The following is an 18408-nucleotide window of genomic DNA, read 5'->3' on the forward strand; positions in this document are numbered from 1 at the left end:
TGGATTGTCAACTTGCATACTGATGAGCACAAAAAAAAACAGTAATAATTTGCTAGTAAAATTTTTATTGTCATTTACAAATCACAAATGATGACTGTTAGTCAACTATAAACTAAATGTTGCTGTCATAAAACGTACAAATTTAATGTACAATAAAATATTTCCTTTAAATATAAAATAAAATATAGTTAATATATTTTGAAAAAAATAGTTTTATAGTACTTAGATAACGTTTGATAAATCGTATGACTGGATATTGACAAATTCAACGTTTAATTAATAGAACAAAAATATACAACTTTATATACTTTAACGTGGTAATTAATCAATACATACATGTTAAAATATAATTAAAGTATAAAAATATATAGACTAAGTGCTATTTACTAATAAACATGATGTGCATTACAAAAAAAATTTGTTCATGATCACTAACGTCAATAAAATATTCTCTAATATCAGAATTTGATATAAAAAAGCAAAAAGCTATAGGTAACTATAGAAATATGATTATCGCCATCGTCATCTGGTAGAGTTGGTGGAGGATGATGGTTGGAATAGCCCGGCGAAAAGTCTTCTACCGCTGCTGTTGCCATCTCCGCCACTACCCCAACCAGCGAAGGAACTCAACGACCTCAGAGATGTTGAGGACGTTCTTTTATTTTCAGCTCCATTACCGTCGTGATCGCCGTTGCCCAAGAAGTCAATGGACGAATAGCTCATACAATAGTCTTGCTGTTGACTACCCATCGATTGACCACTCCCTCCATTAGGGCAGTTTGAATGTTGAATCCCGAGCAATTTTCGTCTCATTTGATCATCTAACAATGCTTGCATGTCCATCTACAAGTTCACAGAACATATTAATATGTATTAAATTAATTAAATTATTAATTTATTCAATTAAAATAATTATTTGTAGTATGTAGTACCAGTAAAAGAGAGTTCTAGGCCCCACACAAAAAATACATATTATTTAATTAGATACTGTATTTAACTACTAAAGATACTTGAAATTAACATAATGCCTAGCGTATCGATCAACATTTTTTTTAAAACTAACTAAAATCGTAACTACACTCATCAGTTTATATTTCAATATAAAAAAACACTATAAAACATCTATGTAGAAATTAAAAAAATCTGTATCTATTGAAATAAAATCTGATTTTGAACTCATCCAATCTNCACTAAGTGCTGCTACGCGCTTACTCGTGTGGGTTTCGATTACGCGCCCACCGGAAGGTTAATACACTAGCTATTTAAAAAAATTAATTATTTTAGGGATTTGATCATAATAAATGCAACAAAGTATTATATTATAACTTAAAAAATTACTTAAATAAAATTCAACACCTAAAAGTTATAAATAAACTTTATGGTCAACAAAATTTATAAGCTAAATGTAAAAAAATGTTAACATTATCTGATGAATTATGTAGAAATGATTCACGAATAAAGAAAACTCTGAAAAAATCTTAATTTTTGTTTTAAAAGTGTCCAATTTTCATCTGATTTAATTGCATGTAACTTGTATGACTTGAATATACTTTTACTTCAGCACAAGCTAAGGAACACTGTTTACGACAATATAAATTTAAAAAAACCTACGTGTAGTTAATAATATTAGTGTTTGAAATTCTTTATAACAAAAGTAGTACTTTTATTATAAAAATTTAGTGAAGTAAAATTATGGTATTAATATTTTTCGAGTATGTTTATGACAATAAGCTCAATGGTCAAGAATATTCTTTTTAACATGTTTTTATTATATTTTAAATTATTTTAAAATGGTCTTGAATTGGCCGACAAGTATAAACTTGGTCTCTTCCAAATTTATCGATTGAGGTTAAAATAATTTGCTCAAACAAAGTTAAAAATATAATCTATTACGAATAAATATCAACCAATTATAAATGTATAGTGATTATATAGAATATTTTTTACTAAGAGTATTAGAAATTCTAAGAATTTTTTCATTGGATCTACACTAATGATCAACAAAGATTTTTGTGTATCATTGGCTATAATATTTGGAAACCATAGAAATATAAAAAAAATTTGAAAGCCATAATATACAATAACATTAAGAAACTTTAGAAATTCAATAACATTAAGAAACTATATAAATGCAAAAAATTAAGAAACTATAAAAATTCAAATGTCAAGAAACCACAGAAATGCATAAATTTGAGAGACCATAAAAATGCAATAACACTGAGAAGCCTTAGAAATGCAATAGCATCAAGAAGTCATAGAAATTCAATAATATTAAGAAGCCATATAAATGCAAAAATTGAGAAGCCATAAAAATGTAAAAAATTGAGAAACCATAGAAATGTAATAATATTAAGAAACCATTTAAATGCAAAAAATTAAGAAGCCATATAAATGCAAAAATTGAGAAGCCATAAAAATGCAATAATATTAAGAAACCATATAAATTCAAAAAATTAAGAAGCCATATAAATGCAAAAAATTGAGAAGCCATAAAAATGCAATAATATTAAGAAACCATATAAATGCAAAAAATTAAGAAACCATATAAATGCAAAAAATTAAGAAGCCATATAAATGCAAAAAATTGAGAAGCCATAAAAATGCAATAATATTAAGAAACCATATAAATGCAAAAAATTTAGAAGCCATATAAATGTAAAAAACTAAGAAACCTAAAAAGTGCAACAGCAATAAGAAGCCATAAAAATGTAGAAAAATTTTAAATCTAAATAATGCCTAAACATTAAGAAGTCATAGAAATGAAAAAAATTAATAATATTAAAATTAAAAAAATAATACATCAATTTTTAATTTAATTGTTTTTTAGATAATTTTTTAATGAATTATGTAAAAGATTATATTTTCATCATAAATATTCATTACTTCGAAAAATATTAAATCTTAATTAAATGTTCTTAAAAAATTCCATACATTTTTTAATAATTTATTCTTTTGTAATAACCCAAAGAAAAATATTCTCAAGAATGTTCCCGCTATCGAAAAAATTTTTATGACAATATTCTTTCGTTTTATAGTAAGTATTGATCACTTGTGACTAATATTATTTATAATCAAAAATATGTATAACTCGAAAAGCTATAATAAAAATTACAAAAAAATTAACGCTAAACACATACTGACTCCCTAAACAAAAATTGTTTTATTATATAATAAAACATTTAAAAATTAGCCAATGCTGAAAAACAATATTTTACAATGTCCGATTTTCAAAAAAAAATTTTAAATGAAAGAGCTGGGCGATTTTTTTAGTACTCCGTGAGCGCTTAAAAATTTTTGCAAAAACGCTCATTGTTGTCAATTTCTGTCAAATTAAAACCTGAAATTATTACTTGGTTTACCTAGAGACATTTTAAAGATATTCTGAAAAATTCGTTAATGTCCAATGGTTTTTGATTGAGTTATGAGCTTTTCTTTTATGCTCGGCACTCAGGACTGCGTTGTCTGAATTTTTCGCACCACTTTGCTCTATGAAAATGATATGTTTTCTGTTTCAATCATATATCACTGTAATCTACATGCTACGAGGATGGTGGAAAAATCCGAAATCGAATCAAAATTCTACTGTTATTAGCGTTTAAATATATCATTCTTTTGTTACATCACTAATCGTTGCCAATATTTTTGTATTGCAATCTTAATAATTAAAATCGCTGTCTTACTAAATATTAGTAAGACAATAATTTAAGTATATCTAATAATAATCAATGACGTCGAATAATAATTGGAAGTAATACATCAATTTCCATAACTGGAAGGTAGGGGGTTGACCTTTATTGTGCCCTCGAGCGAGCTACTTTATACAGACATTAAATTAATGGAGCTAATCAACTTGGATTGCACTGCTTATTTATAAAAATTAATCATTCAAAATTAATGGAGTATATGAAATTAAAAAAATCCTTCATTACAACAACAATATATTGTAAAGTTGAAATAATTGAAAAAAAAAAACAAATTATTTAAATATTACGAATATTAGATAAAATAAAAAACAGCAAGAAGAATAAAAATATAATCGGGACACGTATAGATGTTATCTGACAGTGATTTTAATCACTGTTTCAAAAAACGATTTTATGAAAATCTGTATTTAATTTTTAGAAGAAATTGTTAGATTATTCCAAAATCAACATTAACTTCTATTTCTTAGTAATATCCTGATTACCATTTTTATGATTTTTAAGTATAATATAAGAATAAATATTTATAAAAGCAATTAAATCTAATATAAATTGATATGATATTAATATTCAATTATTTAGTGTTGTAATATTTATGGAAAACCTATAAAAAGTCGTAAAGTAGTTTCATATTTCTCTATAGTAAACGTATATCAATATTGTTAATATCAATTTATCAAAATAAGAAGAGAAAGTTAACTTTCTTAATTCGATTATTATTATGACCTTCGTTAATTAATTATTATTTCAGTTATAAAATTGTAATTTATCATAAAATTAGCTAGAACATTTGTTTTTTGAAAGGGCTGCGCCCTTCCTTTTAATATACTAGTAGTATATTGGATTGATATTAAAAGCTTATTATTATTAACACTTAAATTTACATATATAAGACAATTCGTCGGGACATATTTTAATTTTTAACTTATAGTATGTATTATGAGCTTTAATTTAACATATGGTTGAAGATCTGAGTATTTTCGGAATACATTCAAAAGTTAAATTAAAAAGGTTAACACTTTATACAAAGGATGCTCTTTTGAATTCCTCAGATTCAAAAAATGTTTTTTTTTTTCCAAAAAAATATATCTAATAAAAGGGGAAATTACCTTTAGGCATTCATAAAAAAGTTGTTTTCATTCATTCATAGTTTTAAAGTTAAAGTTTCAAGTAAAAAAATGTCAATTTTACTAACTTTAAAAATCGTAATTTTTGGGGGATTTCCTTCACTGACGGAAAACTTAAGTTTTGTAATAAGTACAGTTGTCTTTGAAACAAAAATTTAATATTTTAATAGAATTGCATTATTATAGTATCAAACATTTATGTTTTTTAATTACAGACAATATGAATACAATATTTGCAGTAGAATGAATTATGTTTATTAAGTTGCCTATGTATAACTCCTTGACTGGTGTTACAGATCCACGCTTTACCGTTATAATGTTTAACATTGTTAAGTTATATTGTATTATTGTAATATTCAGAACACACCTGCCATTGTTCCAACTGCTGACTGAGCTCGACTTTCTGCCGTATAGCTTCCATCAGTTGACCATTGGCCTGCAATACGTCTATACGTGTTCTAGCCAACTGAACTTGGGCGGCATTTTTTCTAGCCACGGCACCGTCTCTGGCTTCCCAAGCTGCCTTGACTATGTCTTCAACCTTGTTGTTCTCTAAAACTGCCTGTTTATCCTTAAGAGCGAAATCTCTTTCTTCTCTGGCAGTTTGTAATTCGGTATCCCTCACAGAAAGCTAAAAAAAAAAAAGTTTGAAAACAATGTTTCTTCTATGTTAAATTATTATTTTCCTATATTTACTTCCTGATTAACTAATATAAATAAAAATTTTTTGTCATTATTCTTTATCGTTAATTTTTTTTTTAATACAATTGCTTTATCTCAGTTTTGGCTGATTTACCACGTCTAAATGTTTTTTTTTTTTATAGTTTTCACCTTCACACTCTGAGATTTTCAAGTTCGGCGTCACTATTATTAGTCATTGGAATGATCGAATGTACTTACCTCGGAGGTCAACTGGTTGATGTGCTCGTTACGGCCCCTCAATTCCGTTTGGACCAAATTAAGTTTATCCCGCAACCGATCCGCCTCTTCTCTGGTCCTATTTAAATCCACAGCGGTTTCTTCTTCTGTCGACTGATTGGAAACATTGTAACCACCAACGCCTAACGCCTTATTCAATCGACGCACTGCTTCTTTCAACGATTGCCGTTGCTGTTGAAAACAAACAAAAAAACCATTTTATTTGACATTAATACAGTTATTAATGATACCGACAGACGCCAGTATATATATTACATTATTGTATCCAATGATGTACTTAATTTATTGTATTAGGTATACCTAATCCCTTTGACTGATCGAACCGACTCAAAGTCATTGTTATTAGAGAGTAAAGGGAACGATGACGAAACACGCTGAAAGGGAGGGAAATACTAAGTAGGTCGCGTGTCAGCAAAAGTATTATGAGGGTAATTTCATTATGACGGATGGAAAAATCACGAAGGGAATGTTATAATACCAATGGAATGTCTTACATAAGCGAACGCGGTGAAAAACATTATATATATTTTTCCATTACTGCTATTATTTTATTGTTATTGCTTTTTTATAGCATTACTCGTACCTCATCGTTGTCCGCGTTTTCACCGGTTATTTCCAATTGTCCGCATAGACGTAACAGCTGTCCCGTGACAGACTCTTCATGGGAAGGACTTTGTTCGGAGGAAATCACTGGGGCTGCAGTGACTCGACCTTCGGCCTGGTCCATTTCCATTTGCAACGACAAAGGTCCCACCAGTGAATCGCCTCCGTTTTGACATTTTTTAGCGTCATGTAGCTTCGACGATAACACACAGTTGGCCCTATGTAATTCGTCAAGTTGCTTTCTGAGTGAATGATGCTAAAAAATTAAATTAAAGTAGTTAACGTATGATAGTCAGATAACCTATAGGTTAATCTTTGTTAGTTGTCCTTCTTTACAAAGTCAATTTAAGGAGTTCTTAAAACAATTGACGGCACTATGTATTGCCGATTACATTACAAAAAGGAGACAAGTAAAACGTTGCACGTCATCGAATAAAATAACATGATTTTTAAGAATAGCTCATATTGCCAGCATTGTAAGCATTTAGATTACATTCTTTGAAAGTAAAAAATAAATCTTACTTTCAATTTAGCTGCAGGTGTTTTATAATAAAATGACTAAGAATTGAGTAGTCAATTTTTGCGTTGTCATGACGAAAAAAAAATGTAAATCGCAAAATTCTCCACAAAAATTACTGTAGTATTCTATAATGTGATGTAAGCGTCTAAGATATCTGATAAGGTTGAGAAATATATAAAGTAGAAGAATTGTTTATAATTAAAGACCAGTTTATGTAATAAGATTTGTTTTTAATCAGTTTGTTGCGAAAACGATGTGACTTGTGTTTTTTTAATTTAAATAGAGATTTTTATAAGATATTTTAGAAATATAAAACATTTCAAAGTACACAAAAAATCATTTTGTCTAATATATATTTAAGTTTATAATTCATTAAACCAACAACCTCAATCAGTCAAATTTCACTGATATCAAAGTAGATGAAAATGATTTCATTTCCTACAATTCCTTTTTTATAAAATTACCTTGATTTCATATTCACGACACTCGCGTTCTACTGATCGAACTCTGTCCAAGGCTTCTTCCAAAGCTACAGCTATTTGATCTCGATCAGCTTGTATTGCATGTACTCTTCTTTCTAGTTCTTGTTTTTTCTCTGCAGTAAATTGTATCTAAACAAATAAATACATTGCGTAAAATGTATTTTAAATATTAAAAAATATATGTTTATAGCAAGGTGTATAACGAATTATTTTGAGCTACACAAATTAAGCCGAGTGTGACAAATTCGGCTATTAAATTGTTTTTTATTTTATATAAGAAATTTAACAATTTGACCTTGGGATTACTGCTAATAGTGATTGGTAATGCGAAAGTATACATTTTATGGGTTTTTTGACGCTATTACCGCGTCATTTTGTCCGTAAAATACATTATATATTTGTGAATATATTTTCGACAGTGAAAAAAAAATCATAGCGTCCATCATACACGAATATCTTTTTTTTGTTTAATTCTCACATAGGTGTTCATATTATTGTATTAAATAAAACAATAATATTTTAAGAATTCCCACAATTACGTTTAAAATATGCGAATGAAACATTAACAAAATGATTACTTTATATTTTTCTTATTATTTATACTAATTTTTCAAACGTATGAGATAATTTAAAATTAATTCTTAAAATGCTAAAGATATTTATGATTAGCTTAAATAAAACAAACCGGTTAATGTAAATTAAACATTTAATGCTTTCACAGATTACAGAGAAACGTAGATTATATTGGAGTAGTGAAAAGTGTGGAAATGGGAAATTCATGTGTAATACTAATTCGAGTATTACTATTTACATATAGTTTTTAGAGTTTGTAAGAACCACCAAAGCAATAGAGGGTAAATCACTTAATGATTGAATATTAAAAAAGTTAGAATCCAAATTTTAGGTAAATTTTTATTCAATTATTTAATTGTAAAAATTAAAATTACTATTATCATAATTATTGCATTTATTTTTACATTTATATATTTATATGAGATGTTAGAGTACATTTTAGAAAATAGTTTATTAAGTAACTATTAAAAATAAAACTACTAAGTGAACTTGATTATTATGTTTGAATACAATTAATGACCTACATAATTCTATAGTTGATATATTATCTCCTGTACTACTTTCAATATATTATGTAATTCAAAAATAGATCAAGTTTAAAAACTAATTTCACTTATTATTTTTTTGGTTAAAAACAATATAATTGTATTTAAAACTATTTCGGGCACAAAAATTATGACCACAAAATACTGTGGTTATAAAACCAATGGATACTAATACCTCATACATGGACACATTTTTTTACGCATAAAATTAGATGTACCAACATTTTACTCGAAATTCATAATCAAGGCTTAATTTTTCGACTTTGTTTTTAATTGTTGGATAAACATACTAACCTCTTCTCGGAGTACATCTAGACTTGACTGATGGTCGTGTAGTGACCATTTTCTCTGGGAACATTGATCTTGCAGTTGTCGACATTGAGCTTGAAGATCGTGTTCAGTTTTAGATAGCTATTATGTGTAAAATATACGAGATAAAAAAACATCCAAATTAAAATTAAGAAAATAATAAAAAACAAACCTCTTTGATTTGGGTTTGAAGGCGATGGTTCTGTTCTGTCAGCTCGGAAACCAAACGAGCCTTTTCTTTTTCAGTCTGTCTGAGCTGTCGTTCTCTTTGAGATACTGCTGCTTGTAAGTCTCTAACGTCAGCTTGCAGTTCCAATAGTTTGGCGTCAGATTCGGTTTGAGCATTGACTAACCGCCTTTTTAGTGAATGTCTATCTTGTTCTATTTCCTGAAACAAACAAAAGCTTATGAATTAAGACAATGGATGGCTGTACGTATAAACTGATGCATCCGTAAGTCACATACTTCAAGTATCTATAGACTGGGTTTTCCCATGAAAAGTGTAACGCGTGATGAAATTATCGTGTACTTATCTTAGGTAGACAATAACTTAATAAAATCTGAGTTTCGTGGGACCTTTTTAGCAAATGCTTTCTCTTGTGAGAATTAGTCAGTCCGGAAACAATTAAATACATTAGCTATTACTTTGCATAATATTATAGTGGTACCTTAAAGTTCCTTAATACCCAGTAATTTCGTTTGAAATGTAAATAAATCTTTTACAATTATTGATGAACTGGAATTGAAACTAAAAACATTACATCAATTTTCAAAGCAAACAGTAAAAAAGAATGAAGTTGGAAAGTTAATTATAGACTAAGATATACAGATATACTGTGTAGATATATAAATAGAATAAAATTAATCGTGCTTTTTAACTTCTTATACAACACTAAATTGAAAGATATAATAATAATAATAATCATTAAACTAGTTATGTAATTTGTGCCAAAATATTAATGGAATGATCTTAAAGTATGATTGTTCATTTTATGGTACAGTTTGGCAATTAAAAAACAATATGAATTTAAGATTGAAGATAAAAGAATATCATTTAATTCTGTCGTAATTCAGTAAACAAAATAAGTACACTAAAAAATGTTATTATTTAATAAGTTGCTGTCACATTATATCAGTATAGAATTTATGCGATTGCATACTTTCTAGCACTCAGAATGCTTTATTAATTATAAAAAAATACAACAGCTCAAAAAGGTAGAAAATGTTGTTACCTAATTTGAATAAATTTAGTTGTTTCGTGAAAAAAATAAAGTACTCAAACGAACATCAGACCATATAACAAAATGTCATACTCTATTTATTTTTGTGTTTTGGTATTGAAATAAAAAAAACTATATCCTATTGGATATTATTTTTCGGATTTATCATAATAAAACATAACACGTTCGTGATTATGTTACCCATTAAATTTATATAAAAAAATCTTCTGTACACTAATTTTAATACATTTATGAAAATTTTTAATAAAAAAGCTTTATAGTTTGGGACATACTACTTTTATGATTTAGGAATATTATAAGCTAATATATAAAATATTCATAGGTAAAATGATTGCGTATTTTATTCACTGGAAACCTAATAAGTACTCGAAGTATATTAAAAACTAATAAAATGCATTGCAGAGTTTTCCATATAACCGAATGACAATAATTACAAAATTACTTCGAGTCTTTCGTTATGACACTAAAAATATTCAACTTGCAATGCTCTAATTAACATAGATAAATATTCATTATGTCTTAGATGATTATGAACTTGAAATTTCTTATTAAGTATCTTTTTATACTGTTTCAAGAATTAAATGTTTGGTTTTGTTTCATCAAACTTTCAAGGATGCCTACTGGGGTATACAAGTATGTTTATACTAAGATTTATAACCTTGTAGTTATTATAATCAATTGGCATCGTGATTATATAGAATAAACCCCATTGATAAATTTTTAGGTCACTCTTACTAACTACTGGGTTGAAGTCTAACATATAAATCCTTTGGAATAATTTTATGAATGTCAATTAATTATGATAGTATTTAATGCTAGTTAAAACTTCAGCAACATTTTCTTCTGCGACAGTAAATATGTTAGTCTATTTTTGAATTTTACTTAAGCGTACTAATCATAATAGTGCAACTGTTAGTATGAAAATAAAAAATCGAATATTTAATTGGAGGTATGCAAAAAACTACTTATAGTGGAAATAAGTTATAGACTGTCATGAAGAGTAGATGGCGATCGCCGTCCGGGTCTTGAAAAATCGCTTTATCATACCTTGATGTAGCCATATGGCAAAGATTAAAAACTGTTAAATGTTATGTTTTCATATTATTAATTAAAGAAAATCAAACCATACATAGGTCAACTTATTATTGAGCTGATTAGCAAAATAAAAATAAGGCCTTAAATTCATTAAAGGATCTTCTAAAAATTAACCCACCCGGACTTCCGGGGCATTAGTCCGTTCCTATTGAAAACCATCATTTTATAAGCTTGATTATTTCAAAAAATCTGCAAGATAGACTAAAATTTCATTTTGGTATCACGAAAATATTCATAATTTTAGAGCGACATATGATTCTAGTATGGAGTTTTTGACAATGACTAAAGTTTCAAATAAATAAAGAAAAACTGAACAACTTTTAAGGTTTCAATCGATGCCAAGCAATAATCACGCCGTATTGTAAATAATGTCACATTATTAGTACATCAAAAATCTAATTTTTATTATTCTGATACTAAAAACGGTTGAATTGCACGTTTTTTCTAATCGCAATCGTTTAGACGCACGAAATTCAAATAAACATTTACCGCTAAAAAAATAAAATAATAGTTAAACTAAACATTTTATTTGATCAATAGAAAACAGTTTTCACGCTGTTCGATCGACGTGGATAAGATTTCAAACAATAACAATAACTCTGAATCGTCGAGATCGCAAGCAAATCTATCGATTCCGAGTACAACCTAACAGAAACGCAAATATCCAAAAGAATTATTCGCTAAAAAAAAAGACACTGGCCGGGTCGTTAAATGATATTTAATAACATCCGACAGATTCGGGCGGAATGAGTCGACTTTCTCTCGTACTCATCGCAACACAACATAGTGTTTTTTAACATTGATACGTACAAAGTAATAGTGTCAGTCGGAGAACACGTTTGTTGTAATATTATAGTAATAATACGTAATTATGAATTTGAATGGGTTTCGTTTTTGATTAGCGTTCAGTCAAGGTCAGCCAACCACGAGGCTATTACTCCTGCCACCGTTGCTGCTGTTACTTGGACTATTATTATTTATGGTTAAAAAACGTGAAAGGGTACCCCTTACGCTTGCCCGCCATTATAATACTGCACACATAGGGTTACGAAACACGACTTCGTTACACTTGACATTTTCTTATACACTTAGCCGCGGCTTTTTTTTCATATTGCACGCGACGCACGACCTTGATCGGCCATTGGGCCAATCCAATTTAGGGTTGTTGTGCAACCAGCCGACACCGTGCACGGGTTTATCGACCAGCACTGACCATGTGATGCATTGCTGAAAAACAATGGCCATAATTCGCGTGGCCCGGCAGACGGTTTTTTTTTTATACCGGATGATAGCGAAAATTTGCGTTTTATTGTGTCCACGGACGCTTTCACTTTGCTCTCCCGCCCACTAAACCCGATCATTGTCACAGCAAACTGGCGCTACGGACGCCAAAAAATATAGGTGACTCTTTGTCGTTTGGACTCTGTCGTAACAACTGCTCGGAACGGTAGTCGTGATCGCCTCGTTGCCGGATCGTGCTTTCTTATGGTATCCACAAAGCGGCTGCACACAATAGTAATGACAGTTTAATGATACACATAACAGCGCGGCTGTTTACCGATGGCGTTACGGTGCCGGTTATGAGATATGATCGAGGAGGTTATCGCCTGGCCAAACAAAGACCATTGTCTTACACAGTGCTCGGCGGTAATCATGTAAAATGTCGAGTAATTACTAGTATCTTCGCGAAACACGACCGGAGATTTGCCGCGTACGCACTGTCCGTTTCGGACAAGGATTGTAATTACACGAATAATAACAAAACAAGAACAATAACTATTTCCTAGTAATGTTTTTGTCTACGCTCTTTGCATAGTTCCACATAAACCAATACGGCCGTTGCGCGCGGTGAACCGTATCGATTAGTGCACGCCCTACGGCCGTGGATCACTTAGCAACTACCATAATAAACAGCTCAAGAGGAAGGATTCGATATTTTTTTGTCACTATTAACCCGTACAATTGTGTACACTTATGTGTATACATATGTGTGTGTATATATATATATATATACGACGTTGTCGCGGTTTGTCCTAGAAAACGATTATAGTAATTATTACATACCGGCGACGCGGTCACGGGTTTAGCGCGCGAACGCAGCCTCGACAGCAGCAGCTGTTGGTATTTGGTGCTGCCGCCGTTTAAAGTACTCAGATAAGACCTGAGCGGTGGAGAGAGCGTGTCGAATAACACGCAGTAATATACATGTATACTACGACCATGATTCTGAGTGTAACAAGAAAGCAAAAATAACAACAAATCGGATAATTTTTGCTTACCTCGAGTTTTTCACTGAACTCTTCGGCCAACCGTTCGTTACGCTTGGACAACTCGTCGTTTTTCTCCAGCAGAGCTTTTCCCAGCTCGGCGGCCAAACGCAAATCGCGCTCCCTCTGCCTCAGCTCGGCGTATACGTCCTGCGGTTCGGGTTCCAGACTGCGCCGGCATTGGGCGTCGTAAACGTACTCGTCCAAGTCGGTGTACAGTGACTTGTTGTTGTTGGCCGAGTCTTCCGTCACGATCGGGCACACGGGCTGATCCACTCCGAGCCCCTTGGCGACGCTTCTTTTGCGCTTTATCAGGTGCAGGTTTTCACCTGTGTCACCACACTGTTCGCCGTCCGAACAGCCTGGCGAGTTTTGAGCACACACTTCCATTTGCTGCTGTTGACGCTGCCGCTGTTGTTGCACAACAATGGCGGCCATTTCTACGACGATGTATAATGGCAAATAACAACTAACTAGTAAATATTTATTTCACCCGAAATCGTCGTCGGGTGTCCAAGAACAATAAAGTAATGCAGCAGCTGTTTTCGCCGAACGAACAACAGACGTTAGCATAATAATTGCTCGGGGCCGACGTCGTGAAGACTAATGTGAAATAAAACACGAAAATTAATAACGATAGTATCAATAGAGAAAAATATAAAATAAAATTTTGTTTAAAAAAAAATAAAACTTGTTTCACAAAAAAATAATCCAAGACGACAGATAAATAATAATAATAACAACAACACTAGTATATAAACACACGTGATCGACAGTTGTACTGTTTGACCGAACGGGTGCCGACGGCCAACCGAGCACGACGGACGAACACACTACACTAAACACTCAAATAGCGTTACGCGTAACGGCCGTTATTGTAATAGAATTTTTCTCGCGTGGGAGGTTACGGTGCCGATGGCCGTCGAGGGGGGTATCGGAGAATGATGGGGGGAGTCGAAACAGAAGGAAATAGGTGGAAAGAAATGAAAAACGTCTAGGAAAACGCGACGGTTCCAAGGATAGACTAGCACGCCATACACGGCGTACTGGCGTATAACGACTTTGCGGCCTCGTGTTGTAACCAGAACCGTCGCGGTGGTCATGACAATGCGCTGTGTTTGTGTTACAGCACACTTTTTGGAAAACTCTAGAAATCCAATGCGGACAGCCCACGAACGTACCGCTCCCGAGAGATAATGATTTTTGTTTGTTACAGTGTTTTTTTTTTCAACGTTTCTCTAGACGTTGGCAAAAAAAAGAACGTTGTGATATGATACACCGGCGGCCTACGTTCGCGGATGTGATCGGGCAAAAAAAAAATTACAATATTCGCACACGGGCCGAGCACACCTATAGAGCAACGCTAAGTTAACAACATCGACGCCGTCATAAAATAATTGTAAACCGGTTGAAGTTGAGTAGGTCGCAGCTGAGTCACATTAGATAACATAAATCACCTGAACTGTGCGTGACTCATTATTCATTAACATGGTCTTTCTGGGGCGCTTTTCATAACTGTACAGGGTGTTGCCCAATTTAAGACGGTATCAAGTAACTCTTGTTACGATTTTTTACCCGATAATGAGATAGTATACTTCAAAAAAGCTAAATTCGTGATTATTGTTGACAATAAAAATAAGCAACGATTTTTTGTAATAGGTGTGTTTTAGAAAACTTTTAAAGGCAAGGTCATTATCGTTATTTGTTATTCATTGGGAACATCGCAACTGATTATCGATTAAACTATTTTAGTGATGTCCTCGAACGAGTACACAGCGCCATCGGTATATGTTAATCGACTAGTGGCATTTTTAAAATTAATCTGTATAAACAAATTGTTGGCTTGGCAATGATTCACCGCTATGGAACACGACGTATAACGGTACTCGCTCCTAAATCAGCCTCTGTAAAGTCGTCTAAAAGCAGCTCAAGCATAGGTACTTATTTAAATGAAAATCACAATTCAATTGTTTGTGCTCGTTTTTGTATTTCAATAGTGAAAAATACTTATCTCACGCCTCCGTTAATACACTACACCACACGCAGTATAATTATTATTTGAGCGTTAGTAAATTTAAAAAACTGGCAGAATAAGTGACGGTAACTAGTTAATTAATTACTACAACTGACTAATTAAGGTTAGCAGGATAAAGACCAGTACTTTTCGTGATCAATATCAATATGTATTGTATCGATTTTTCTGTCACACGACATAAACCATATAAGAATTGATTGCAGTAACGTAATAGTTTATTTTTAGATGTTATGATTGATCTGTTAAAGAATAGAGAAATTCAAATATGACAATTGGTATATAGTGTTAATTGAACGAACGAGCCATTAACACATTATCCAGGTAAACGTACAAGAACACATTTTTATTTGATGTAATATAAAAATAAAACATATTAACAATGCCAATCTGATTCATATGCAATGTTTCGTCGTTTATACTACAAAAATTCATTTTTCAGTATTTATAGATATTCAGGATGATCAGAAAACAAATTTTAATTCTACACGTATTAATTCAAGATGTGTTTGAAATACATAGTTATTTATCTACTTAAACAATTTTTGTATCAAGGATAGAAAATACTGTATAAATAGTAAATTCATAACTGACTTATGCACTAATTAGAAAGACATTGTTGTATGATATATATAACACAGACTTATACATTTATACAGAATGATCTATTTCTCATAACTCAATCAACTAATTACAAAATAAGAATAATTTCTGAAATATTAATTATTAAGTAGTTTGTGTCGTTCCACATACCTTGTAAGATTTAAAAAAATTTTAATGGCAACATACATTATTTAACTAGCATTTTCTATTTTACAAACTAAGAGCTTGTATGAACATTTTATTTTATTTTTTGGCTAACTAAATATCAAAATCAGAAACTGGCATTTTAGCTTCGATGCAAAGCTGAAAAATTATTGATTTTTTTATGGTGTACTTTTTTTTTGTTTCCGAAAGATAGTATTTGATTGTTTTTCAGAAGGGTATAGGCTAACGATTACAGAAATTCTGAAACATAATAATTGTAAAATTAAAAATATAAAAATTATTGTGAAACAAATACGCATCGAAGCATTTTTTATGATAGTGATTTTAATCACTGTCGGATATCATTAATACTTGTCCCAACTATGCTACGTCGCCACTATACTAGATTTTTTACTTGAGACCTTAATGCCAATCAATAGTTAATTTTAAAATATTATTATGGTAAAGATTTTTTTATACTTATGGCGATTATAATTAAATTTATTAAGAATTTTCATTCTCTATGATTGATGGGTAAAGGATAATGTATGACATTTTGTGAAATTATTATTTTTGTAGTTTAATTTAGAAATTAATGTAATATGAATGCGACATTGAATGTAACACAATAGTTCTAAAACAAACCAATTACGATAACAACATTGATTAGAAAAAACGTGAAATAACTTTAAGTGCTAGTGTGGATAGCATAATAATTTAAAACAATCAAAAAAGATTAAAATCAATATTACTCAAATTACCAGGAATAAAGGTGCTGGTTTTTTTTCAGTAATTGCGCATTATGTTACCATGGTCAAATTAAAAGATTTAATGATCGTTATAATCAAATTTATTTTTGTAATTACTTACCTACTAATTATATTAATTAAGGAGGTAGACAACTTAATGTTTGGACAATCTAACAATGAAAATATTCGTCTAGTTGGATTGACATTTTTTTCTTTATTATTTTGTACTTACATATAAAACCTGTCTTCAAAAAATATTTTTTTTTAGAAAATCATAATAAAAAAATCTCATAAAAATGTCTATTAGACTAATTTTACTGGCGTGTATATTAAAATAGAATAATAATTACACCTATGAAACAAATAAATTATAAAACTTAATAATTATTAAATTAGTCAATATGCGCGTATAGTAAGTTTCTTTGTAATTTATATTTTATGTGACTTAAGTTGCATAAAAACTACAATAGAAAGAAATATAATTCATTCAAACAATAAGCTAGTATAAAACTTTTTCCATAAATAAAATCAAATATTACTACCAAAGTCTAACGCGGTAGTTTACATAATTATGCAATTACGAACTACTCGTGATAGCAATGAATTAATTAATTACATTGAATGTATTGAATTGTATAACAATTTATCATGTTATTTTAACATAATCTAAAAGTAAGAGTGGCAAAAATATTAATTAAATCGTAACTTATGTAAACATTACTTCATTACTATTGGTATGTTCATAGACTATTCTTCTTTATAGGTGAATGTATTTGTAAATAACAAAATTATGATAAAAAGTATAGTCTCATTTTTAGTTTCGATGCGAAACTGAGAAGGTATTAATTTTACTATGTATTTTTTGTGTCTGTTGCCTTTTTATCTCAGCTCTCATTGGACTGATATTTTTCAGTGATACGACAAAAAATCACAAATCGAATATGGTTGAAGACAATGCCCTTGAAAATTAAAAATTTTTCGCTCGTTCCATGTAAATAGCGCAAATCCCCCAAAAAATTACGATTTTTATTATCTGTAAAGTTTAATTTTTTTTCTTAAAACTGCTACAACTTTTTGAAAATTAACGAATAAACATAACTTTTTTTTTGAAATTTTTGAATTGATACCTGAAGTAATTCTCTTTTATTTTATATATTTTTGAAAATACCAGCTCACGATTGGGGATTCAAAATAGCAATTTTTATGATACTCAACTATAATAATATCACCATAAAAATTATTTTTAATGGTAAATATTTTAAATAAATTTAACTTTAATATCTGTTATTGGAGTGCTGAGAAAATCACCTTTTATAGGTTTGACGTTATATTGACTTTTATGATTTGGTTTGTTAAAAAATGCAATATCTTTGTGACTATAAAAGCTTCCGATCAAATTAACTGACTAAATTTTTGTTTACTTCATAACCTTCATAACAAAGTATAATTTCTAAATTTACTCGTATCGAGTATCTAAG

At 30.3% G+C, this 18408-nt stretch overlaps 1 protein-coding gene across 1 annotated transcript; it reads right to left on the reverse strand.

The window, feature by feature from the left end:
• Positions 1-127: 127 nt before the first annotated feature.
• On the reverse strand, positions 128-14727 carry LOC126900005 (bicaudal D-related protein homolog). The gene is made up of 8 exons (XM_050675342.1): positions 13415-14727; positions 8972-9187; positions 8785-8901; positions 7355-7501; positions 6351-6626; positions 5729-5938; positions 5196-5459; positions 128-843 (listed from the first exon to the last, which is right to left on the reverse strand). Exons 1-8 carry the CDS (start codon positions 13838-13840, stop codon positions 523-525), a joined length of 1977 nt encoding a protein of 658 aa, XP_050531299.1. The 5' UTR covers positions 13841-14727; the 3' UTR covers positions 128-522.
• Between the last annotated feature and the right edge of the window lie 3681 nt (positions 14728-18408).

Source organism: Daktulosphaira vitifoliae, unplaced genomic scaffold, assembly GCF_025091365.1.
Source record: "Daktulosphaira vitifoliae isolate Bord-2020 unplaced genomic scaffold, ASM2509136v1 Scaffold_2, whole genome shotgun sequence".
Lineage (NCBI taxonomy): Eukaryota > Metazoa > Arthropoda > Insecta > Hemiptera > Phylloxeridae > Daktulosphaira > Daktulosphaira vitifoliae.

Excerpts from the sequence above, each read along its gene's own strand:
- LOC126900005 (XM_050675342.1), bottom strand. The coding sequence starts at position 13,840 with ATGGCCGCCATTGTTGTGCAACAACAGCGGCAGCGTCAACAGCAGCAA. Across the intron at positions 6,627-7,354 it reads GTCGTGAATATGAAATCAAG|CATCATTCACTCAGAAAGCA; the intron begins GTAATTTTATAA and ends TTAATTTTTTAG. Across the intron at positions 844-5,195 it reads AGCAGTTGGAACAATGGCAG|ATGGACATGCAAGCATTGTT; the intron begins GTGTGTTCTGAA and ends GTGAACTTGTAG.